Source organism: Lissotriton vulgaris, chromosome 1_1 (genome assembly GCF_964263255.1).
Source record: "Lissotriton vulgaris chromosome 1_1, aLisVul1.2, whole genome shotgun sequence".
NCBI classification, from domain to species: Eukaryota; Metazoa; Chordata; class Amphibia; order Caudata; family Salamandridae; genus Lissotriton; species Lissotriton vulgaris.
In genome coordinates, this window is record NC_141685.1 from 1,156,809,125 (window position 1) to 1,156,834,269 (window position 25,145).

The 25,145-nt window shown below is 46.6% G+C and overlaps 1 protein-coding gene across 2 annotated transcripts in view; it reads left to right on the plus strand.

Annotated features, from left to right (window-relative positions):
• The window catches only part of C1QL4 (complement C1q like 4), a 366,833-nt gene extending 342,977 nt beyond the window's left edge, over nucleotides 1–23,856 (plus strand). For both annotated transcript variants that reach the window (XM_086936488.1, XM_086936487.1), the window contains one exon: nucleotides 23,024–23,856. In XM_086936488.1, coding sequence (XP_086792614.1) covers nucleotides 23,024–23,203 — 180 coding nt within the window. In that variant the 3' untranslated portion in view covers nucleotides 23,204–23,856. The remainder of the gene's footprint in view (nucleotides 1–23,023) is intronic.
• The last annotated feature ends 1,289 nt before the right edge of the window (nucleotides 23,857–25,145 follow it).

The following is a 25,145-nucleotide window of genomic DNA, read 5'->3' on the forward strand; positions in this document are numbered from 1 at the left end:
GTCATAGAAGATCTGCAAACCAGTACTACATCAAGGGCTGCAAATTTAGGGGTAGGTGATAGTGAAGAGGTGAAAAGTCTAAGTAGCCTCTCTCTGCTTGATGTAACGAACCATGCGCGCACACGTCAACCTACATTTAGTACAGATGATGGTGGTACTATCCAGGCAGGCAATGCTGAGAAAAGTAGTGCAAGCAGAGGAAAAGAAAGCACTAATATGGTTGTTGTCTTTTCATAAGCACTTGACTTCCTATAATGCTTGTTTACAAAAAACTAAACAATATTGAAAATTATTATTCTAGATGAATGCAACACAAAATGAGTATTATTCATGATCAAAAGGAATATTTTGACTTAAAAGTATCATCAAGCATGTAGTCTTGTTTTCATTATTCCTATTCACTTTTCATTTACCTTGAAGATAATTAGTAGTGATCTCTGCATACTGTGCTCAACCCTCAGCATAATGAGTGCCATCGTGTTGGTGGTGTATTAGTGGTATTCCATCCTCAGGATGAGAATCTGATTAAATCTCCATATCGCGAAAACCCCTTCTCATAGCAAGCTTATGCAACATTGCACACATAGCTGTGATTTAGCAGCATTTTTCCGGATGGTACTGGAGGGCTCTACTACTCTTGTGCAGACACCTGAATCATCCTCTTAATATTCCAAGTGTCCTCTCTATAACAGAGCATGTAGTTTTGTGAGCACGGTTGTATCTCCGTGCAAACCTTATACTTGGATTTATATATTGTGTTAAGATCCAAGGCCATATGCATATGTGCTGCCTTCTAAAAAGTCAAGGAACTTAATGTTAGTATTGGTTATTACCTTGAATGCTAACGTGGGTGTAAAATAATTTATATCAGCTTACCAAGTACACAACTGTCACCAAAATCACACAGAGACAGCCTATTGTATATCCCTTTGTGGTAGAACATGTAGGAATCAGTGGGCTGTCTGGAAATCGAGCGTCAAGATCTGTTATTATACAGGAGGCCTTACATACAACCCAGTGGCGTCTGACATGGCTCGCGGTTGGTGGGGGTTGCACGAGTATGCGCATAATAAAACAAAAAAAATACTTACCTTCCCACCGGGTCCTGTGTCACTGCTCCCGCTCTCCTCAAGAAACATGAAGCACAGCCAGATCACACTGACCAATCAGAACACTGCAATTGGTAGGCACTCAGGCTCCACAGACCAATCACAACGCTGCAATGCAGCGTTGTGATTGGTTTTGAGCATCCTGGTTTGACGCTCAACCAGGGAACGGGTCCTGGGCGGGTTCTCCACGCAGGCTGTGATGCAGCCTGCATCGAGAACAGGGAAAGTGTGCATGACTGGTTAGGGCGGCCCCAGCGGGCGGATCCAAACAGTCACTATGCACTTAGGATTGGTGCAAACCACTCCTCCCCTGCACTGCTGCAAGAACAGAGCAGCCCCACCCACCCGCCCGCAAAACAGCACAAACATAAAATGATAATAACTGAAAGTCAGGGGATTTTATGTTTCCTTTTCTCGCACTACTTGAAAGCAGTGGGGCGATACTCCCCTGCCAAAGCGGAGGAGCTGCCATGTCACAACCTGTATATTGAGAGAGTGACTATTTTTGCGGTTTTTAAAAATAAATTCATTTGCAGATGGTAGACAGATAGCAATATGTGTACTATCAACGAATCCTATGACAATTTGTGTGTCAAATGATAAAATAATAGTTTGGTATGTGTCATTCTGAGATCTAGGAAAACAGATATATGGAGTACCTGATCCATCCTTGGAGCATGTGCTGCTGGCTCGTCTTATGGCACCAGATCCTTCCATTTTGGCTATGGTATTGGCTCACATATTCTCATGTCTTAGAGTGTTAGGGCCTGATTTAGAATTTGGTGGATGGGTTACTCCATCACAAATGTGACAGATATCCCATCCGCCTTATTGCAGTTGTACTGCATTATATGCAGGGCAGTGGAATTATGTGGCAGGGCTAGACCTAATTTTTAGGGGTGGGCGAAGAATTCTGCTCTGCCGGTAACGTTTGCTGAGTTATGCCTACTCTGCGCGGAACGAGGAGTTCAGAAAAAATCCAAGAAGTGACAGAGCAGATATTTTCTTCCAAACGGCTCGCCAACGTTAAGTTGGCAAGCACTCGCGAGAAAAGATTGCATGCTAGACCTCCTACCAGTGAGATTTCTCAATGCGGACGGTCGCAGCAGGTCGCAACTGCTCATGATAAGGAAGCTTTTACTCTGGTACAATGTCTACTCGAGCAGCTGAAATCAGCAGTGCCCTCTGGCATGATTCATAGTGCCATTTTGGCTGATTTTAGAGTGCAGGACAAACTCCCGCCACTCAAAATAAGTGCGAGCAGCTCCTCTTAAGAGACTCCGCTTCTGGCGGAATTCTGCGGAGCGCTGCAGAGTTTTTCTGGCACTTCGCAGAGTTCTGCGGAGTAAAAGTCTGTAAACTCCACCCAGGATTACTAAATATGTGGTAGGGTTTACTAAATTATGCAGCAAGAAATCAAGTTATGTAGCATAATATAGATATAGGAAAGCTTTTCATGGCGGAGCATAGGTGTTCCCAAGCATCCATCCGTGGCTTTTGACGCATCCCCAGATTTGCCATGAGTGGTAGACCTGGAAATGCGTCAAAAAGCTATGCCATCCTAGGGGAGGCCTAACAAACAGAAAAATCTTCATTTCTTCTTGTTTTTTTCTCTTTCTACATTTTACTGCATTCTGCAGCATACGTGAAAAGAGGAAAAAGCCTCAAAGGATTGTTTTTTGTGCAGGTAGGTGTCTCTTCCTCCCTAAAAAACAATCCTGTCTGTTACTCAGGCACCCTTGCTCCACAGCGAAAGGGTGCCTGCGTTGGCGCTTGGCTGCAAATTGTGCGCAAGCACAGGACAGGAATGGGTCACATCTTGATAGATATGGGAAATTCCTGTCCTCTCACTTTCACACAGGCAAGTTGTTTTGCTGCATTTCGCTGTTTTCGTGAAAATGCACAAATATGACCTGCAGCCTAGAATAATCTCGCAAGAGGACTAACAGGGTTCTCACAGACACTGCAGTCGCTAGCATGGACATTGACATATATTAGCCTAAACCAAAAGTACAAGAAGTGTACATGTATTTATGTATTTTTTTAGCAGCAATAACTTTTCTACTAGAAATGGTGTACTTGGCAACAGTGGAGGCACATTGATATAGAGAGTGGGGTATTGAACATATATGTGATACAGAAGTTAAGTTTGGATAAATTGCACCAATGACTGATAGCTGGATACAAAACACTTAGGGGCTCATTTAAAAGACCCTTGCACTGCCCGTACGTCACTTTTTTCCATATTAAAAGTGACACGCAGGCAGCGCAAGGGGCTTGTAAATGAGTCCCTTAATTACTAGTTAACAGGTCTTGAAGACGTAAACTGAGTATATTTGCAACCGAGTGGCTCAGTATATAGTTGTGTCTCTCCACTCGCTGCAGATAACGTTTTAGGGGGCTTTTGGCTTCTTGCAGAACGTGAATACACAGATTTAGGGCAGCGGGAGCTCCCAGTATAGGGGTCCATGGAGACAGAATTTACCGAACCTGAAGGCGGCACAGAATGCATTTGATGTTGCTAGATTAATATTATTTTGAATATTTTGCTGTTAGGTAGGCTGGCAGCGAGAAACATGCAGTGAAACGTAGAAGACCGGATGTGGCCTAATGGGCAGAGCTGCCGACTTGGGGAACCAGTTTCGAGCCCTGCCGTTGGCTCAACATCTTATTATTCTAGGCAAACTCACTTAATCTACCAGTATCTAAGAAAAAATTTATTCTGACCACCCTGTGTAATCTAATATATTGCTTATGTAAAGCGCTGGTTCACGTTTGTGCTTTATAAAACTGCAAACAAAGGACCTGGGCCCATATTTATCATAGTGTTGCGTCTCCATTGTGCCATTCAAGGGGCACGCAAGGGCGACACAATACTAAAGTGAGATTCATAAAGTCACATAAGGCCACCTTGCATAGCCCCGCACGGCTTGATAAATCTGGAGCAGCGCAAGTCGCTGCCTTGAGTTACTCTGCCCCAGGGAGGTATTCCATGGGTGGAGCGTGGGTGTTCCCCCGCATCCACCCGTGGATTTTGGCACATTCCCAGATTTACCATCAGTGGTATTCCTGGGAATGCGTCAAAATGCTACTCCTCATCTGGGGAGGAATAACGAGGAGAAATATCTTTATTTCTTCTCATATTTTTCTCTTTCTACATGTGCTGCATTCTGCAGCATAAATAGATAGAGGAATATGCCTCAGGGGACTGTTTTTGTGAAGGAAGGTGCACAAAACCAATCCTGACTACACTGCAGGCAGCCATTCACCGTGGTGCAAGGGTTCCTGCATTGGTGCAAGGCGGCACTTAGTGCGCTAGTGCATGGAAAGGACAGAAATGCTCCATATAATGCTAAATAGGGCGCATTCCTGGCCTTTCCCTTTCAGACAGCGCAGCGAAGTGGCTTGCTGCGTGAAAGTATGATAAATCCGAGTCACAGTATCATTGGTAAGGATTGTCCACCATGCACGGACATCCGGCAGTGTTATGTTATGTTATGTTATGTTAGGTGTTTTTTCTATAGCGCATGGCTACCCCAGCAACGGGGCGTCCCAGCGCTCAAATGCTAAATGTTAAATGCTGTAAGATATAGCCCTGGCCCCTGGCTGGAAAGCGAATCACCTGGGAATAACTAAAGAAAAGCACTTGCAGGCCCTCTGAGACCGGTACAGCTGCTGTTGTCATGGTAAATCACATAAAAGAGCAGCTGAGCCCAGGACTTGGGAACCACACAGCCAAAGACCACCACCAGAAATAAAACACACACGTGTCAGACATCAGTGAAGAGCAGACTGGCATTGACACTACGCGTAGGAAGGAGCACCGCGTCATATCACAAACAATCACAGCTAGAAATGCTAATGTGGAAAACTAAGGCTAAGAGGCAGTAGAAATTTGTAGCAAAATAAAAACTGAGAAGATAACAGTGAATTCACCCGTGACACCAGAGAAGAGAGAATTAACTCAAAGAAATTTAGAAAGATTACATTATATAGAGAAGGACGACTGACATTCAAAGCGGACTAAAATCTAGTCAGCGGCAGCTCTTCCGCTAAGGCGCAGGAGCATCATCCCACAAAAAATAAAACGATAATAACATAACGTTATTATCATTTTATTTTTACAGAACTTCCCCAGTTTTTTTTTAAGGGGCTGGGCTGTCAGCCAGCAGGGGGATGATTTGTATGTGCACTTAAGTGTGCATACCAATTTGGATAGCTGTCTCGGTCAGCCAAACCATCATGCACACTTTGCATGTTCTCCACCCAGGCTGCATTACAGCCTGTATGTATAACATGCCCAGGCTTCCACTCCCTCTCTGAGCGCCGGACCATGGTGCTCAGATCAATCACGAAGCTGCTATCAGCAGAGTCGTGATTGGCTGGGACAAAGTGGGAGCCTGAGTGCTTCTTGTTGCAGCAGCATCCTCTACGGAAGAACAACAGAGGAGAGGCGCCTGCCAGGTAAGTGCAGTTTTCTTTCTTTTTTTTAACCATCCAATGCTCACTACCCAGGGGCGGTTCCTCCACATGGGCGTCGGAGCATCGCCCCACTGCTTTCTCGCAGAGCGAGAAGCAGAAACGTAAAAAGGTATACCATTTTACGTTTCCTGCTTCTCGCACCGCGAGAAAGCAGAAGAAGGGAATTCATGGTTGGGGACGGGCGGGTGGGCAGGTCGTAACGAGTGGCTAGCTCAATGTTATGGGCGTTGACTGTTTGGTCGGCCTCAGGGCTGCCTGCTTCTGCTTCCTGTGAGCAGAGAAAGAGCAGGAGACGCAATGCGGGAGTCCGGGACCGGAGGCGACAGTAAGTTTAAAAAATGTTTTTTTTAAGTAAATTAACCCCCCTCCCTGCGCGACTTCCTGCCCCCTACCCGCGAGTCATTCTGGCCGTGACTGCCACCACCATTGCCCCATAACAGCGCCACTGCTAGCCATGTTGCCAGAACTGTCAAGGCGGAAACAAAAGGAACCCAGGTCTACAATAATGATCCGCTACCACCAAGAACCTGGCATCCCCTGCATGCGATTTAGCAAATGTAGAGCACAAAATAAGGCCTCTGTCTGGTATGCACCAAAGAAATTGGATATGTTTTGTTAACAGAGATGTATGGCGCCTTATTGTCATTTATTTGGCCTTGCTGCCCTGTTGGATTGGGAACATTCATTCCTAGGTCTCGAGGGTTTTCGCATGTTTTTTCTTTGCGTAGGCTCAGCAGTTGTGTGTTTGCCGTCCATATTCATGTACATGTCTAGTTGCTGTGTGGTTTGGTGTATAGTGAGGGATGTTTACTAATTTAGGTACATGCAATCTGAACATTTTGGTATGTGCACTGCCTGCCTTTAGGTATGTGTACGAGGTATACCTATAGGCACACACATATACACGTACACATGCATGCAAAAATCCATGCATATGGGGGGCGGAGCTTGCCAGCGTCGATGGAGGACGCGTGAGAGCTGAGCTCCTCACTGATACCCACATTATCCTGTAATTAATCCTTCCAGTTGTGTGATTTGGATGCCCCGGCAGTGAGAGCCGATGAGGAGTGGACATCGGCAGCTCCGGTGAGAAGTTCGGGCTCCTGGGGAGTGTCACACCTGCCGAACTTTGAGGTTTCCACAGGGCGGCGGACCAGGCCTGAATCCCCGACCTTTCCTACAGAGGCGCCCGCCATACGTCGCTGTGCGTGCGGCGCAACATCAGGCCGCACCCCGGGGCGCAGTGGATCGGCCGAGGTGGCGACACACGGCCACACTTTTCCCTCAGACCGGACACAACAGCGCTGCTATTCCGGAGCCGCATCCCCAAGTTGGTGTTGGCTCCGCAGACAGCGGTGAGGAGCAGCGACCTGCACAAGCTCTGAGGGCGGAGTGCCCCTAGGACACGGTCGGAGCTTCGGGCTCCCCAGGGGAAACACCAGGTCCCACAGGACAATCGTCGGAGGGGTCCGACATTAGAGCCCCCATCACAGTACTGTTCCGACTGGGGCGGGAGCCCTACGAGACTGGCACGCAGGCGGCTCATATGTGCTGAGGGCCCGAGCGCCTGAAACTAGCGCTAGGCCCTGATCCCCGGCCTCTCCTGGGAGGCGAGGCAACGCACGTGGCTGTGAGTGTGGCCCAGCGCTCGGGACGCCACCTGTGCACCACGGGCGGTTGAGAAGCCAGAAGCCACGGTAGAACACTAACTCGGAATCTTCACGGGGACACTGCACTGGGGACACTTTCTCGGAGATTGGAGCAGCGCCGCCTGCAGAAGGGAGGTGAGGAGCATGGAGGGGCTGAGAGAGCACCGTGCCCTGAGTGGGGTGCCATAAATGTTTGACCACCGCAGGCGTGTGGGGGACATATGGACAGTACCCTGAGTGCCGCATAGAGCCACCACGCGGGGAAAGAGTTGCACGGGGGCTTCGGAGGTGTGTCCGCAGCCTCTCTCATATAGCACCCATTGTACGACGAGCCCTGACCCCCCCCTGCCTTCTATTGGGGATGGAATCACAATAACCCTCGAGCGCCGGAGCCCTTATAGACGCCAGGAGAGCCCGCGAGCGAGGCTGGCACGGACAGGAGGCCTAGCAGCGTAGACTCGGTACCCCCGATCTGACCGCTCCACCGAGGGCAAAAGACCTTCACTACCCCCACGAGTAGTGCGATCCGCGCGGCGGGGGCCCTGATCCCGGGTTGACATTGGCACAAGGAACTCGTGACCCTTGGCAAGGGGCAGCGAACAGCAGCGAACAGTGGCTCACTCGACAGCCTTTAGTGAATGCACAGGATATATCTTGCGGAGTCTTGCAGCTGGGATAGCGTTGCAGAGTGCGCTTAGTAATTGTGGTGGCGAAGTGTGGCTGGACGCTGAGGTACTCTCTGAATAAAGTATTGCTCGAGCTAGATGACTGGCAGACACACCATGGGGAAGGGTGACAAGACTCAGTCCAAGCTCGCATTCGATCAAAGGCGCACGAAGGTCCCGGAATCACAGACCCCGGGGTCATCACTGCGAGCTACAGCCCCTGAGAGCGGGATGTGCTCAGAAATCAAGGGAATGCTGACAGTCATGGAGAAAGGACTGCAGGACAGCATGGCATCAATCGGCTCCAAAATTGACGCCCTCTCCTATCGTATGGACTGCATGTCAGAGAGGGTGGATAAACACGCGGAACGCCTCGACATGTCGGAAAGGAGAATCACGGAGGTCGAAGAAGCGCAATCGGAGTGGGACAAAGACCGCAAACAGTTCAGTAAACTACTACAAGTCATCCAAGACAAGTCGGAGCACTTGGAAGCGCGCTCCAGGCGCTCGAATATACGAATAACGGGGCTGGCAGAGACGACAAACACTGGCAGAATGGAGCTATTTGTTGAGAAACTCTTGACCACTCTACTGGGCGACGAAACCTTCTCACCAATGTTTATTGTGGAAAGGGCGCACCGCACCCTGGGACCCCGGCCAAAACCTGGTGCTCTAGCGAGGCCCATTATCGCCAAACTCCTAAATTACAGAGACAGGGACACGGCCTTGCGTGTGGCCAGAGAAAAGGGGAAGTTACAGTTTGAGGGAATGGAAATATCTTTATATCGGGATTTCACTGCGAAGGTTCAAGAGGAGAGACGTCATTTTGCCCCATACAAGAAGCAACTACGAGAGCTGGGCCTGGACTATGCGATGCTGTACCCTGCTAAACTCCGCATAAATAGGCAAGGCCGGTCTCACTTCTTTACGGATCCGAGGGAGCTGCAAAAAACTCTAAAAGAATGGTCAAAGGAGCAAAGGAACAGTCCGCGGAGCCAAGACGGAGACCAAGAAGAGTTCACGCCGCTGGATGAGCAGGAATAAGCGGGTGGCTTGCTTCCCACCCCCCCCCCCCTTTTTTGCACAGTCGCAAAGTGGTAATTTGCTAAGTGCATGGGTGGGGCTGGGTTCGTTGCAGTAATATTCCAGAACGATGTGGGCGGACGGACAAGTTTGCAGAGCAGTAGCCCATATGAGAGTGATGCAGCGCCAACTAGGTGAGACCTTTCCATTGATTGACTACCGGGTGATGCTCGCCGCAATGTCTGCATGTACTGTTGATAGTTGTGTAGTAACCTATGATGTGGTCTTCAACAGCGCGATTTCCCCATGTCTAAGAGTAGGAACATTTGCAGGGGCTTGGGGGAGACAACAGTGATTGTGTAGGGTGATTGGTGTAGCCCTGCGATATTAACGCTTCCTGTGATGGGGAAAGTATGGGGCAGGCAGCAGGGGAAATCGGATAGCGAGTTGTACTCACTCCGCACGAGAAAGGGATGCATAGTGAATCTAAGAATGCCGGGACTACAACACACAATGGTAGACAATATGGGTGTGTAGGTGCAGGAGCCAGATTACACAGAGATATGTTGGGAATGCGACAGTTGACAAACCTGGTGACCTCTGCCCTAGCGCCTTTGGCTATTTTGGTCCCAACTGGGGCTACTTGGGGTAAAGTTGAGGATGGGTTGGGGGTGTTTGGGGGTGGGAGGGTGAGGTATCCTGTCGGGCCAAGTTGGGGGAGGTCTGCTGTGGGAGGGGGGTTGGGGGACGGGGATTGTGTTTCAAGATGCTGCTGCCTACAAAAGTACTCAGAACTGCTCTGTGTGATGGAAAAGAACTTGGAAATTGTAGTTATGACAAATTGGTGCTGTTCGCTAAGTATGTGATTAATAGTGCATGCTCGCCCACGTTCGCATGGTCCCGCAATGTTCCATATGGTGCACGAGTAAGGGGACGCAGGTTTCACTTTATGATCCCTCCATGCATGCTGCAACACTTCCTAATTGGGTACTTCACATTGTACAGATTGAATTGTAATGACTATGGCTGAAGGGACTACTCCCAGCTTAGATGGGGAAATGGTATGTATCAGGGCCTTGACGTGGAACGTGAGAGGCCTTAACGATTATCGTAAGCTCAGAAAGGTGATGAACTACCTACAGAGACAACACATTGATCTGGCCCTCATTCAGGAAACGCACTTAGTCCCAACCAGTAAAATGCTAACAGCTAGGGGTCTAAAGGGGTGTATCACGCAGGCAGGTTTCACCTCGCACTCCAGGGGGGTACTCACCTGGGTTAACCCCAAGCCCAGGCTGCAGCTTACGCTTTTGAGTGCAGACCCGGAGGGTAGATTTGTTATCTCGAGATGCGTGGGTAAAGGTCACGACTTTATAGTTGTTAACGTATACGGTCCGAACTATGACTCCCCCGCCTTCTACACGGTATTAGCCAGATTGTGTGCCCCACATGCAGCTTCCAGGATACTTTGGGGGGGAGACCTCAACTTAGTGTTCAACCCGGAGCTAGACAGGTTGGCGGGGCCATCGCGACGCCCGGCGGCAGCGGCCCAACAGTTGCAAGCGGATATGATCACACTAGATTTGGTTAATGTTTGGAGAGACAAGTATCCGGATACAGGGGGCTTCACGCACTACTCGTCTTTCCACAACATACATACTAGAATCGACTATTGGTTAGCGTCACGGGTCATGATGAAACACGTAAAGAGATATGTGGTTCTGCCTCGCACATTATCCGACCATTCTCCTGTTCTGCTGGTGCTCGACACTCCAGTGAGGAGAATACCCCCCTTCACTTGGCGGTTCCCTCCATATTCAATTCTTGATGAGACTTTTAGGGCAGAGCTGGCCGAAGAGCTAGACTCATTCTTTAGCACTAACATTGGGTCGGTTGAAGATTTTTCCACGGTGTGGGAGACTTTTAAGGTGTTCGTGAGGGGACAGGTGATGGCCAAACACTCTAGTGTACTTAAGGCTATACGGCAACGACTAACATTCTTAGAGCAGAGTATAGCGGAGCTAGAGCGCGCACACCAAGAGAGTAATGCCAGAGCAGACATGACTGAAATGCAAGAACTACTCCAGGAATTTAATGATGAAGCAGACAGGGAGGTACGTCACCTGGGCAAATACGCCTCGGCGAGAATCTATGGCGAGGGGGAGCGCCCAAGCTCCCTACTTGCCAAAATCATGAAAGGCAGTAGGCGAGTCACCCCGCTCAAGGTACTCCACACTGAGGAGGGTGAGATCCTTCAGGACGAGGGCGACATGCTCACGGAGTTCAAAGAATTTTATTCACGACTTTACTCTGCTAGGCTGACTGATGTTGAGGATGAAATAGACAGTTACCTGAGCTATATCAAAATGCCCTTTCTGGAAAATTGGCAGAGGGAATTCCTAATGGACCCGATACAAAAAGACGAAATTGCTTATGCACTAGAAGGTATGAGAGCGGGTAGTGCCCCCGGGGCGGACGGTCTGACGGTGGGCTTTTACAAAGCCTTCAAAGATAAGCTAATACCACATCTCTCCACCTTATTTGACGAAATATGTGAGACAGGATCGATGCCCCCATCTATGCGAGAGGCTATCATAGTCACTATACTCAAACCAGGAAAGCCCCCTGAGCAATGCGGGTCGTATAGGCCATTGTCGATGATCAATGTCGACGCCAACATTTTTGCGAAAGTTTTGGCTTTACGCTTGGCCCTGGTGGCCCCGGGTTTGGTGGCGCCGGAGCAAGCCGGTTTTGAACGCAACCTGAATTACAATATTCGCACGGTACTGGGCGCGATCCAACACACCCGGCAAGACACGCAGGCCATCGCGGTCTTCTTAGACATGGAGAAGGCCTTCGACTCCGTAGAGTGGCCCTTCATGCTCAGAGTGTTGAGGAAGCTAGGAGTGGGCGAACCCTTTGCCCAAATGCTGGGAGTGCTCTATCACAGTCCAATCGGCTCGGGTACGGCTAGGAGACATGGTTTCGGATCCCTTCCCTATTAGCAGAGGAACCAGGCAGGGCTGCCCCCTTTCGCCGCTACTCTATGCGCTGATTGCGGAACCTTTGGCGTGTGCTTTCAGAGAGTATCACGGATTGGTGTCAGTACAACGCGGATTTTTACAACGCATTCCGTTACAACGGAATTTTTACAACGCAGGATCCATTACATCGGATGCCATTACAACGCATGGCATTACATAGCAGATGCTATTACAACGCATGGCATTACATCGTAAGTATAGGTAAGTATACCTTTTTAAAAAAAATGTTATTAAGTTAATTTAATTAATTTAATTTAACTAATTTAATTAAAATACATTTTAAAATAGCCATTAATTTAATTTCATAAAATAATATCTATTTAATAAATGTAATTTAAATAAAAAAGGGAAATAATTTAATTTAATTAAAATAATGAAATTAATTTAATGTACATATTTTTATAATTGAAATTAAATAAAATTAATTGAAATAATTTATTTAATTTAATTAATTTAATTTAAAAATGTAATTAATGTAATAAAATTAATTTAATTTATTAAATATAATTTAATTATCCCAAAACACAAACCTACCCCTGAAACCTACAATACCCCTGTACCCCAAAACCCAAACCCTGCCCTAAAACCTAAAAACACCCCTGTACCCAAAACCCAAACCCTGCCCTAAAACCTAAAAACACCCCTGTACCCCAAAACCCAAACCCTACCCTAAAACCTAAAAACACCCCTGTACCCCAAAACCCAAACCCTACCCTAAAACCTAAAAACACCCCTGTACCCCAAAACCCAAACCCTGCCCTAAAACCTAAAAACACCCCTGTACCCCAAAACCCAAACCCTACCCTAAAACCTAAAAACACCCCTGTACCCCAAAACCCAAACCCTGCCCTAAAACCTAAAAACACCCCTGTACCCCAAAACCCAAACCCTGCCCTAAAACCTAAAAACACCCCTGTATCCCAATACCCAAACCCTACCCTAAAACCTAAAAACACCCCTGTACCCCAAAACCCAAACCCTACCCTAAAACCTAAAAACACCCCTGTACCCCAAAACCCAAACCCTGCCCTAAAACCTAAAAACACCCCTGTACCCCAAAACCCAAACCCTGCCCTAAAACCTAAAAACACCCCTGTACCCCAAAACCCAAACCCTATCCTAAAACCTAAAAACACCCCTGTAACCCAAAACCCAAACCCTGCCCTAAAACCTAAAAACACCCCTGTACCCCAAAACCCAAACCCTGCCCTAAAACCTAAAAACACCCCTGTACCCCAAAACCCAAACCCTGCCCTAAAACCTAAAAATACCCAAACACCCCAAAACATATACCTCAGTACCCCAAAACATATACTCCTATACTCATACTTATTAAAAAAATTACTTAAATTAATATATTTAATTTATAATATTTAAAAACATAAATAAATATTTTTTTTATAATTAATTATAATTAAATCAATTATATAATATAAAATAAAATTAAAAAAAATTATATACTTACCAATACTTACGATGTAATGGTATGCGTTGTAATAGCATCTGCTATGTAATGCCATGCGTTGTAATGGCATCCGATGTAATGGATCCTGCGTTGTAATAGCTGCGTTGTAACAGCATTACGACGTAAAAGTTGCGTTGTAAGTGTTACACACCGAGTATCACAGACACAGAGCTATCAGCTTTCCGACGTACAAGATAGGGATATCCACGTATGCTGACGACACGCTGCTCTACGTTAGAGATCCTGTAAATAACCTGTCTGCGGTCTTACGAGAGGTAGTGCACTTTGGGGCACTTTCCGGACTCCGTGTGAACTGGACGAAGTCGGTGGCGTTCCCGTTAACGGCGAGCACTGACCGATTTGACATGGAGTACCCTCTAGTGTGGTCAACAGAACCGATCAGATACCTCGGCATTAAGATACACACTGACCCAGACATTTTAGCCCGCGAAAACTATGGCGTAGCCTGCAGCAAGTTGGCCAATGATGTGGAGGTGTGGTGTAAACTCCCACTTTCCCTCATGGGACGAATCGCTATCATCAAAATGGTGGTACTTCCCCGATTCCTTTTCTTATTCTACAACCTCCCCATAGTAATGCTGAAATAATTTTTCCATACTCTCACAAAGCTTCTCATTCGACTGGCATGGGGTGGAGGACAGCCTAGGGTGAAGTGGGAGGTCCTGATGCTCCCGTATGAGCAGGGAGGTTTGGGAGTGCCCAACCTTGAAAGGTACTACCGAATTGCACAAGCCATGCACTTACACACCTGGATACATGGGCGACCAGATCCCCACATGTGATAATGGAACGCCTATTTGCAGACCCCATCCCTCTACCCGCTACAGTGTGCGACCCCATGGACCGCAGAGTGGGAACGCTCGACTTCGTTATGGCCACCAACTACGCTTGGCACTCGCTACTACGTCCACAGCCCTGCGAACTCTTGTATTCCCCGCTGATGCCAATAGAATGGGCAAGATGGCTCCCCACGATCGTGGAAACTGGGGTCGCCAGGGCCTTACACACTCTGGGTATTAATGCTATGGGAGATTTATTTGAGGCTGGGAAAGTCAAGACTTGGGGACAGGTCTCGCAGGGAAGGGAGCTTCATACGCTTCTAGAAAAATTTCAATATCATAGAGTACGTAGTGCCTTTCTGGAATTGCTTGGCTCGGACCTAGCGGAGCCCTCAGAGATACCGGAGTTCACCTACGTGATAAAAACAAAGTCCCAACATAAGTTAATCACTAATTTGTACAAAATTGGGCACCTACATTCCCAAGTAAACTACACCAGGGCGAGATTGTCATGGCAAACGGACCTGGGCGTACAAATAGATGACGCTATGTGGGCCTATTGCTGTACCAGCACTAGGAGAGTCTCCCTTAACGCCAGGCACCGGCTGGTCCATTTTAAATATTTGCAACGGGTGTATTATACCCCGGAAAGGCTTCACAGATACGGACTGAGGCAATCTGCGGAGTGTGAGAGATGTCATGCGTTGGTTGCCGGCTTCATGCATATGGCATGGGACTGTCCGGGAATTCAAAAATTCTGGAAGGCGGTTTTTAGCGAAATGAGCACTATGATTGAGGAGGAGCTCCCGGCTGATCCGTCCCTGGCTTTGCTGGTTTACTCGAAATCGATCCCTGCTTCATTGCGTAGGCTAGTAGATATGGGTCTCTTAGTGGCACGGAAAGTAGTAGCGACCTGCTGGATGCGAGGGCCTCTGCCGACCCTGAAGAGATGGTCCAGGGAGATGCTTTACTGCAACACGCAATCGGAGGCTTTCGGAGAGCTACTTCCACCTTGAAGTCGCCCTAATAATTTCTGGGGCTTGTATCAGGCTTATTTAATTGCAAAGGATGCGGAGAACAACACACTGACACCTTCACAGGAGGGACGAGAGGGGTTGAGCGCTGACACACGGCACTAGATAGAAGCAGTGGGGGAGGGATACCACACTACTCCTTCTATTACAGCATTGGTGGGCTCTGAGCAGGAGACACGTTACTCGACCCGGATAGCACAGTACCAAAACGTAGAGAGGGGGAGTGGGACAGGGCAGGTTTGCACCCACTAGACTGCTGACCAATAAGCACGTCCACAGAGAACAGAGTACACATCACAGTAGGACTTAGGATTCTGATATGCGCATCTAGTTTGGTCCAGTTGGGGGTGGGGGGGGGGGGGGTGTGACAGGGGAGGGGAAGTTTGAACCAACGAAAAAGAAAATGGAAAGTTTTTTTTTTGTTTGTATGCAATATGTACTACAGTACAGGAATGTCTTAGTGCAGCTGCCTGTCATCTGTTACACTGAGGAAGAAAGTTACTATTTTACCTCTGTTATTATTGAATGATGATTTCTGATCCGACTAAGATAGACAATGCAGCCGGCCCGAGAAGGGATGTAGGCGAGTGACACTGTACTAATTACTGTTTCCAAAAAAAACAAAATCCATGCATATCAAATATACATATGCAGCTAAGCATTTTAAAAGCAACACAAGTATCTACATAGCCAAATGAATAAAACACCTCTATACGTGCACATGCATAATTAAAGTGGTGGGTGAAATTCATGTATTTTGCTTTTGCATAATTATCAAAATTATGGAAAGTTATGCAAAATTCAAATTGGTCGTTTTGCACTTTATTTTATCTTGAAATGCATTTTTGTGCCAATTTATGGCATGAGGATGCATTTAAACAGAAGCACCCCAAACAGCCGCTCATTTTCTTTTGCTCCCATTCATTCACTGTAAATTGTTACAATTAATTGGGTGTTCGCTGTACATTTCTACTATAAATGGTGCATCATTAATCAAAGTGGTGTAAAGACATAATTTCAGGGATTTTTTTGTAAGTAGTGTAATTCGAAAATTGCCATAATTATGCCCGCATAATTTAAAGTTCGCCTAGGCCTAATATTTATGCTTTAATAATAAAGTAAATGTGTACATTTTAGAAATATATATTGAGGAGATCCATTGGGTCCCAATTTGTACCCTTTGTGTGAAACCGAGCACACTAATCGGAGGAGCCTCTGGGTAGCTGGGTCTTTCAACAAAATTAAATATTCTAATTATTTTCTTGAATAATGCAAAGACCCAGAAGCTCTCCCATTTATTGGGCTGTTTTCAGGCAAGCAGTGGAAAAGCAAAGCAGACCATATTGTCAACCCCAAATACATTCCCCTACAGATACTTACAACCTGTTCGGCCCTGATGATGAGCCACCTATTATTCCACTAGAGTCGAAACATCAACTAATATCAGGTAGAAAAATCATTCCTTTGCTGTATTATGTAAAAAATACATTAGTGTCCCGCACATACATAAAACCCTCATGGCCTCTAGTTATCACATGGTGTGGAATTTTAGACAAATATCTACTTGTTCAAGGGATAGGATGCTTCTGAAATCTAATTGTCCTATAAAAAATCCAAGTGTGCCTTTTTGTGCCATGCAAAGAGTTGCAAATTATGGATTCATTTTCATAATGCAAAAGCTATGACAATTGCCTCTCTAGGGCTCATACTGCATCAATGTTTATAGTCTTAGCAAGACTTTCATTTAGCCACCTTCCTGCAAATGTACATCTAGGCTGAAAGATCGCAGTAAGATGTAATTCCAGGGCTGGAATGCCCTTTGAGACCGTAGGCACCCACAAACCTATATGTTTATGAGTATCCACCAACTGCTCTCCAATCTATTCCAACACTGAAAATGATTTAAAAATGTACTCCTCATAAAGGTAGAAGTCAAATACTTTTTTAAATTTTTTAATTTTTTTATTTATGGTATTTATACATATACATACAGTGAACAGGGTTTACTTCGTTTTGGGAAGCCAGCCTGTGAGGATACAAGATGAATAGTACATGGTAGGTTTTCCGGCAGGCCCCCTTCTGTTGCTAGTAGGAGTAATGTAGGAGGAAAGAAAGAGATAGATGTGAATAAGTAAAGAGAGAGAGGAGTTGTGGCTTAGGTCTGGCAACATCAAGGTAGCGTTGTGGCAATGGAGTACATTTCTGCTGGCTAGCAGCTCATTCAAATTGCTCGTATTTTAGGGCGGGATGATGAAACAAGCATTGGAAATGCAATAGGTCTCGCATTAGAAAAGTTTGAGCTAGTGGTATTGTAAATGACACTTTTTTATTTATGTGTTGGTTTTGAAAGTAGCAAAATTAATAGCTTTGTCAGTTACAATGTCAATAGTTTTAACTTTTGCAAATGTGACACCTATAGCATTTGTAATGCAATGTGTGTTGTATTTACGTGACTTAGATGTATTGATATTACAAATAACAATGGCTTTTAATTTTGTAAATAATTAATACTTAAATAAAAGTTATTGTAATTTATAATGGCAATAGCTTAAACGTTTGTAAATAACTTTTGTGAAGATTATGTTCAGTGTATTTTATTGTGACAAAAATCCAAGAACATTGCATTTGCACCTACACACACACAGAGCCACACACATATAGATGTGGTGCGGGTGGATCTGGGGGATATGGTGGTGGTGGATGTGGTGGTGGTGGTGATGGTGAATGTGATGGTGGTGGTGATGGTGGATGTGGTGGTGATGGTGGTGGATGTGGTGGTGGATGTGGTGGTGGATGTGGTGGTGGTGGGCAAGGTGGATGTGGTGGTGGTGGATGCGGTGGTGGATGAGGTGGCGGATGAGGTGGTGGATGTGCTGGTGGATGTGGTGGTGGTGGTGGATGCGGTGGTGGATGTGTGGTGGTGGATGTGGTGGTGGATGTGGTGGTGGTGGTGGATGCGGTGGATGTGGTGGTGGTGGTGGATGTAGTGGTGGTGGATGTGGTGGTGGGTGTGGCGGTGGTGGATGTGGTGGTGGTGGATGTGGTGGATGTGGCGGTGGTGGATGTGGTGGTGGTGGATGTGGTGGTGGATGCGGTGGTGGATGTGGCGGTGGATGTCATGGTGGATGTGGATGTGATGGTGGATGTGGTGGATGCGGTGGTGAAGTGGTGGTGGATGTGGTGGTGGCGGATGTGGTGGTGATGGTGGATTTGGTGGTGGATGCGGTGGATGTGGTGGTGGTGGATGCGGTGGATGCGGTGGTGGCGGTGACGGTGGATGTCATGGTGGATGTGGATGTGATGGTGGATGTGGTGGTGGTGGATGCGGTGGTGAAGTGGTGGTGGATGTGGTGGTGGTGGTGGATGTGGTGGTGATGGTGGATGTGGTGGTGGAGGATGCGGTGGATGTGGTGGATGCAGTGGTGGTGGTGGATGCGGTGGTGGTGGATGGGGTGGTGGTTGTAGTGGATGTGGTGGTGGGTGTGGTGGTGGTGGTGGATGCAGTGGTGGTGGATGTGCTGGATGTGGTGGTGGTGGATGTGGTTGTGGATGTGGCGGTGGATGTCATGGTGGTTTCATTCAAGTTCTACCCACTACATAGTAATACAAGGAAAACAATTCCCTTCCCATTCCTAGGGGCAAAATGCACCGCCTTAATGTCTTGGGGTGTGGTAGATAATGTGGAGGACCCATGGGCATACCTTAGGACTACAAAGGGTTTGCCCCCTGATGGCCAGGGGTGCTTGTAAAGAAGTTGGCAAACACACACACACACTTCAGATAAAAGCTGCAATTTCAAAAAACAATTTAGCTAGTGATTTTCGTCAGTGTAACCTACCCCAGGAAACCAAGAGCACCATTGTTCCTAAATACAGAAGAGAACAGAATACTGACTGCATCAGAAAAGAAAGACAATGACATTGATGAACTATGCATATAGATCAGACTGTTGCACCAATATAACAATACTGCTCGGAGACCGAAGCATGTGAACAGTACTTGATTTTCAGTAATGTTGATGAAAAATAAATACCAGCCAAAAGATGACAGATCGGGGGGGGGGGCTTTTTGAGTAGGGTGAATGTATAGCATGTTTATTAAGACCTATTTTGAGGAGCATAAGAACAAACAATTGAGCAGGATTTGTTAGCAGTCTTGAGTAAAGGTCCCATTTGTGTCATGTGGTAAAGCAGAGTACAGAGCAGACCTGTTGAAGAGCTATACGCTGGTAGATCGAGTCAGTAAAACAAGACGTTAAGTCCTTGATGCTGTAAAATGTCGGAGTTTACATTAAAGACCCATTCAAATGAACGGTGAAAGCAGAACCCAGACAGAGCAAAAAGCGCAATTGTTTACTTTTCAACCAATCACTCACGGTAGATGCACCAAGCTTCTTCTGAATAAGTTACTCGTGGTGGTTCAGTTAAAGCAGCGAGGGGACCTTAAAGGTATTAAAAACTGTTGAGAAGGATGAATCAATTCCACACAGCAGTCCTCTCAAAAACCACACGCAGTACAAGATAAAAGAATGTGAAGTACAAATAAGCCTAACATAATTACGGAGGGGGGCGCACAAGAACATGTACCACCGATAAACACTGATCGAGGACCAGGAAAATGGACCATAATGCAAAAAAAAAAACCACACACACACCTTTGCTAAATTAATAGTAAATGGCTACAAACTCAAAGAAAGGTAAGTACCTAATTGGCATTCTAAACCCTCCTAAACTTCTGGCCATCTTAACAAGTCGGGGCTGGGTGTGTGGAGGAGCAGGGTGCACATTTTAGTTAAAAAATAGTATATTAAAAAGTGGTTACTGGTCTAAACCCGCATCCCCATAAAATATACACCAATGTGTAAAAAAAATTGCATTCACATGCTATGGAAGGCTTTGCAGTATTAGGGAAGAAATATTCCCTTCTCCATTTACACTGTCTGTTTAAGTGGGTTGGGGAAGGAGCTACCACGTGTCTTCACTACGGGGTTATTTAACGAGTTTCTTAAATGTAGTAAAAGACAACAGGACAGCTGTGCCTAGACACCATCATACCAGGTTTGGAAAAAAAACGAATCTGTAAATGCATACATGACCGGGTACAGCAGCAGCTTTCGCTTTACATCGTTGCCCTTTCGGTTCAAAACGCTAAGGAGACACGGCCATGGGGGGAGGTCAAACTGAAAGTATGGCGGGCCGGACGGCCGGACGGCCGGCCGTGAATAATTAGAGAAGCTGTGGGAGGGAGGCTCCTGGGCTGCATCCCAGTGGTAGGCATGCTGTGGCAGCTAATGAAACTGCGAGTTAGAATGACGCCCTCGGAAACATGCCCCGTTCTGTGAGAGGAATCGGTGTGGAGAGCAGAGGCTTCCGCCAACAGATGGGTAGGAGAGACTCAAAGCTATCGGGCAGGGGCTGTGCTGGAGGCGGCTTGCAACCAAAGAAGCCGCACTGTAAGCGGTGATGCATAGGTGGATGACACAAGAGGCAAGCTGCGTCTTGAGCCTCCTTCTGCTCGAGGCAGAACAGACAGTTTCACGGAAGACAAGCATAGGCACACCTAGCAAAACAGACGATGCCAGAGGAGGAGGGCGACCTCTAAAATAGGCACAACATACATTTTCATGCATACAAAATCTGAAATGTGCCTCAAAAACAGAGGCAAAATGCTAAACCGCTTCTGGTAAAAGTGACCGCAGAATCCACATGCGCCTTATAGAAGCCAAGAATAATAAGCAGCTTGAAGTAATTACATTGGCTCAAAGCTCTCGGAAACAATGCCCCGTTTGGGCTAACAAAAGACCCAAACGCTTACCTTCTCATCATACCAAACAGCAGTCGCTTTTGTTAAGACTGTCGTCCCTGAAGAAATGCGACAAGGCAGGCATGGGAGGAGGCGGAGCGGGGGTGTGGGAGGAGTGCGGCTGAGGGAAAAGACGGCGATTTCAGGCTGCGATGAGGGTGTGAAGACGCAGGGGCTGCGGGAGGGAGGCTGGGCTGCCTTTGATGTGTAATGCAAGGCAGGCGGCTGGGGGCATGTGCACGCGCTTTTAATGTCAATGCGCATGCGCATTGAGCTTGAATTTCACGGGCACTGCAAGGAATCGCCATCGACTTGCAAGTTGGTTAAAGTCTGTTTAAGCCCCCATAGTCTTGCAAGCTCAATGCGCATGCGCATTGACAGGCGAGACCTAAAATAGGGGGTGTCGGGAAAGTGAATTTGTAATTGCTCGGCAGATTTTCGCATGAGCAAATATACGGACATGTTGCTCACAACAAAATGGAAATTACAAAAGTATGCTAGGAGTATGGTTTGTAGTTTTACTTCTGTGAATTCTTGTGAACTTCTGTAAGCTGTAAACCTTCCCTAATGCAAGAACATGTAATTGCGGGTGAACCCGTGTGACTATCTTTAGGAATTGGGCCCCTTTTTCATGTTCAAGTTGGCCATAATGTTGCCCACAATGTATTCAGAATGATTTTCCATTATTAATCTTTTTTGTAACTATTGGCATGCATAAAACACGTTTTGCTAAATGAAGCCTCAGAGAAATGATATTTATAATTGCACAATAGATTAGCAAAACGTTTTTTCAAGGTGCACATTTTTTTAACGTTCATTTAATTTTGTAAGCAAACAATCACCAATCTTGCTTTTATGCTTTTGAATGTAGTTGCTATAATCAGGGGGTAATCTGGGAGCATTATAAATAGCCCTAAATTATGAAATTGTGCAAATATGGGTAAACTTTTTTATACTGGAACCACAGTCAGTAATGCAAACTGAGCTCACAGCTCAGTACGCGTCCTTCGAGTGGTTGTTTTAAGAGCAAAGGCATTTGCTTTACTGAATCGTATATGCATGTTTGAACAATGGACATACATCTTACCTAAGTGACAGACACAGATTCATTCTGTGGTACTGTAAACTGGCATCCAATGGGTTTGTGCTGCAGGGGCCTTCTTGTCCAGTAAACAAAATAAACACGAAAACTTGTCTTTTACCCAAACAATATGTCGAGGGGTGCCTGGTGCTAGGAATCCCAGGACCTTGTATGTAAGTGCATTGTTGTTTCACTTTGTCATTGCACCAGCGCTGCCTTCACCTCTCACACATACTTATATTGTGGAGTTTGTAATTATGAAATATTATATGCAGAATGCAACAGTCTCTCCATTTGTTTCTGTTGCAAAATTCTCAGACTTTCCTTGTTTGTAATTACTTGAAATTTCCAAAAAATTACACAAAGTTACACAAAATGCTGAACCTACTTTTTTGCACTTTTTTAGTACAAACTGTGCCCTCGCAAATAAGTTGATGCAAAGATCCACTTTGCACCAAAAAAAGCACAAAAACACGTGTGATTGGAAGGGCGAACAGGAGCAGCCCGTGTTCTTTCTGTTTGCATTGCACTGGTTTTCCTGCAATAGGATTTGTTTTTCCCGAGCGACCCCAAATTATACCAAGTCTCACAATGGTGTCATTTTGTCTAAAAGCTCTAATACAAAATGCCTGAAATGTCGTCAGCATAACTGAAATGTCACCTTTCAGCTGAAGCTCATTGTTTCCACATTGGCTGAACAAGAATCTAGAAGCATGATTAAAAATGTATATAAACAGAAAAAAACTGATTTTGGTTCCATTTGCAGGTTAACAACTGCATTGTGGACTTTGGGTCTATGTTTGAAGTTCCCTGTACTGTGTTTGCCAATGAGTGGTTCTAAATTGACATGTCTCTCTCTTGACATGCAGGTGCGGGCCAGCGCCATTGCGCAGGATGCGGACCAGAACTACGACTACGCTAGCAACAGTGTCATCCTGCACTTGGATGTGGGCGACGAGGTGTGTATCAAGCTTGACGGGGGCAAAGTGCACGGCGGGAACACCAACAAGTACAGCACCTTCTCGGGGTTCATCATCTACCCAGACTGAGGTCCCCCACGGATGCCGACCTACCCCTGCCGCTAAAGCAGCACTATCACTAGTCACATGCCAAGCCCACCTTCTGTCTCCCAAGGACCTCAACACCTTCATCGTATACGGCTGAGTTCACCCTTGTTCTACCTGGGACTTTGATATAGACGCACTACATTCTGAGGTGCGGATGTATACCTTCTGACGTGTGTCAATGTTTACAGCTGAGTCAGCCCTCCACCCTACCAATGACTGTGATATACACGTGTAGCGCCTCCCTCATACCCACTTGAGTCCTGCCTCCACTCCCCCGAGGCGCTGGTCTAACCTGTGAAGCACACGCCCTTTATAGTTCTGAGCCCTTTCCAGCTTGAACCATGTTCTTCGATCTACGTGTGCTGTGGCACATGCTGTATTGTTAATATCTACTACTCGGTCAACCTACCGCATCATACATGGGTAGCTACATATATATGTGCTGATGGGCAGACACATGCAGTTTTGACATAATCTACTACTGTGCCAACCCACATGGTAAGGATTTCAACCTGCAAGTACTGACATGTGCATTATCTACCTTACTCAACCGAGTCAACCTAAATCATTCATGGACATCAATTTACACAAATGTATACCTTCATTGTAAGCCACTGAACCAGCCCCCGGCTTCCTCTGCTCCTGCTGCTACATTGGGACGTGCAATTCCCACACTTGACAGAGTAGCCCTTCCTGATTGGATACTGACTGAACGTGCCGCACCCCCGCCCCAATCCATGAAGCTGTATACTTCCCACTGGATCAAGTTTACCTGTGCCGCTCCCTCACATTCGATGCAGATGTACCCTTGCTACACGTGCTTCACCAGGTGCAGCACCTGATTAAACTTCCATGTTGTTGACCCATACTCGGGGCCCCCTCACACCGCCTGATGTTGAGATGCACGAGCCACAATTTGCTGTACTTTGGTGTCCACCACCTTGCTTCCTTCATCGTGCATGGGTGCCCCCTTCCACGACCGGATGTTGAGATGCATGTGCCACAATTTGCAGTATTTTGGTATCCCACCACCTTGCTTCCTTCGTTGTACTTTGGCTAACTTCACAGGCCTTGTCCCACAATATATGAAGCCCACACCTTTCCCTGCAGTTACTGTGGTCTTATGAAGCTTCTATTATGGTGTTAGCCTGGTAGGAGTTGAGGTCTCTTCGAGTAGACAAAGCGCATTTGTCTTCTACCAAGAATTATGTATTTGTTGTCTTCTCTGACGGATATTACCATCCTACAGGTGTAACTACACAAATGGATTCACTGACTGACCTCTGCACAGTTCTGAGCTGGGCTACCATGCCTGCCTTCTCTGATTGATGATGTTACGTTCGAACAGACGGTTCTGTGGTGGTTGTCTCAACGAATTCACAGTTATACATCTCTGGTAGGGGCTAGAGTGGTAGTCTTTTCTGACTGATGCTTTCCTTCTACAGGTGGGACTCTGGTGGTTGTTTCCAAAGACACAGAGTTACACAGCTCGAGGGATTGGCTGGCGCGAATGTGTTCCCGGGCTGCTCGTATCTTCCTACGGGTGGTACCTGGACGGATGTCTACAGTGACCGAGTGTTGCACACCTCTGGGAAGGTTGCTAGAGTTGTTGTCTTCTCTGACTGATGCTCTCTTTTTCCAAGTGAAGCTGTAGTGCTTGTCTCCACCAACTGAGAGTTATCTGCCATTGATTGGTGGGAGGGCAATTGTCACCTGTGGGCAGCCTAGCATATAACAGGTGGTGGCAGACGTGGCTGTCTCCCCCATTTATCTTGTAAGAACACAGGATTCTAATCAAGAACGAAACTATTTCTTGTTCTTAAGTCTTGTTACTAATATTTTTCATTCTGGTAATCATTTCCCCCATAGTTCCTTTGGAGACGTTTTTCGTGGTATGCTTTGCCTCGTAAAAATATCGTATTAA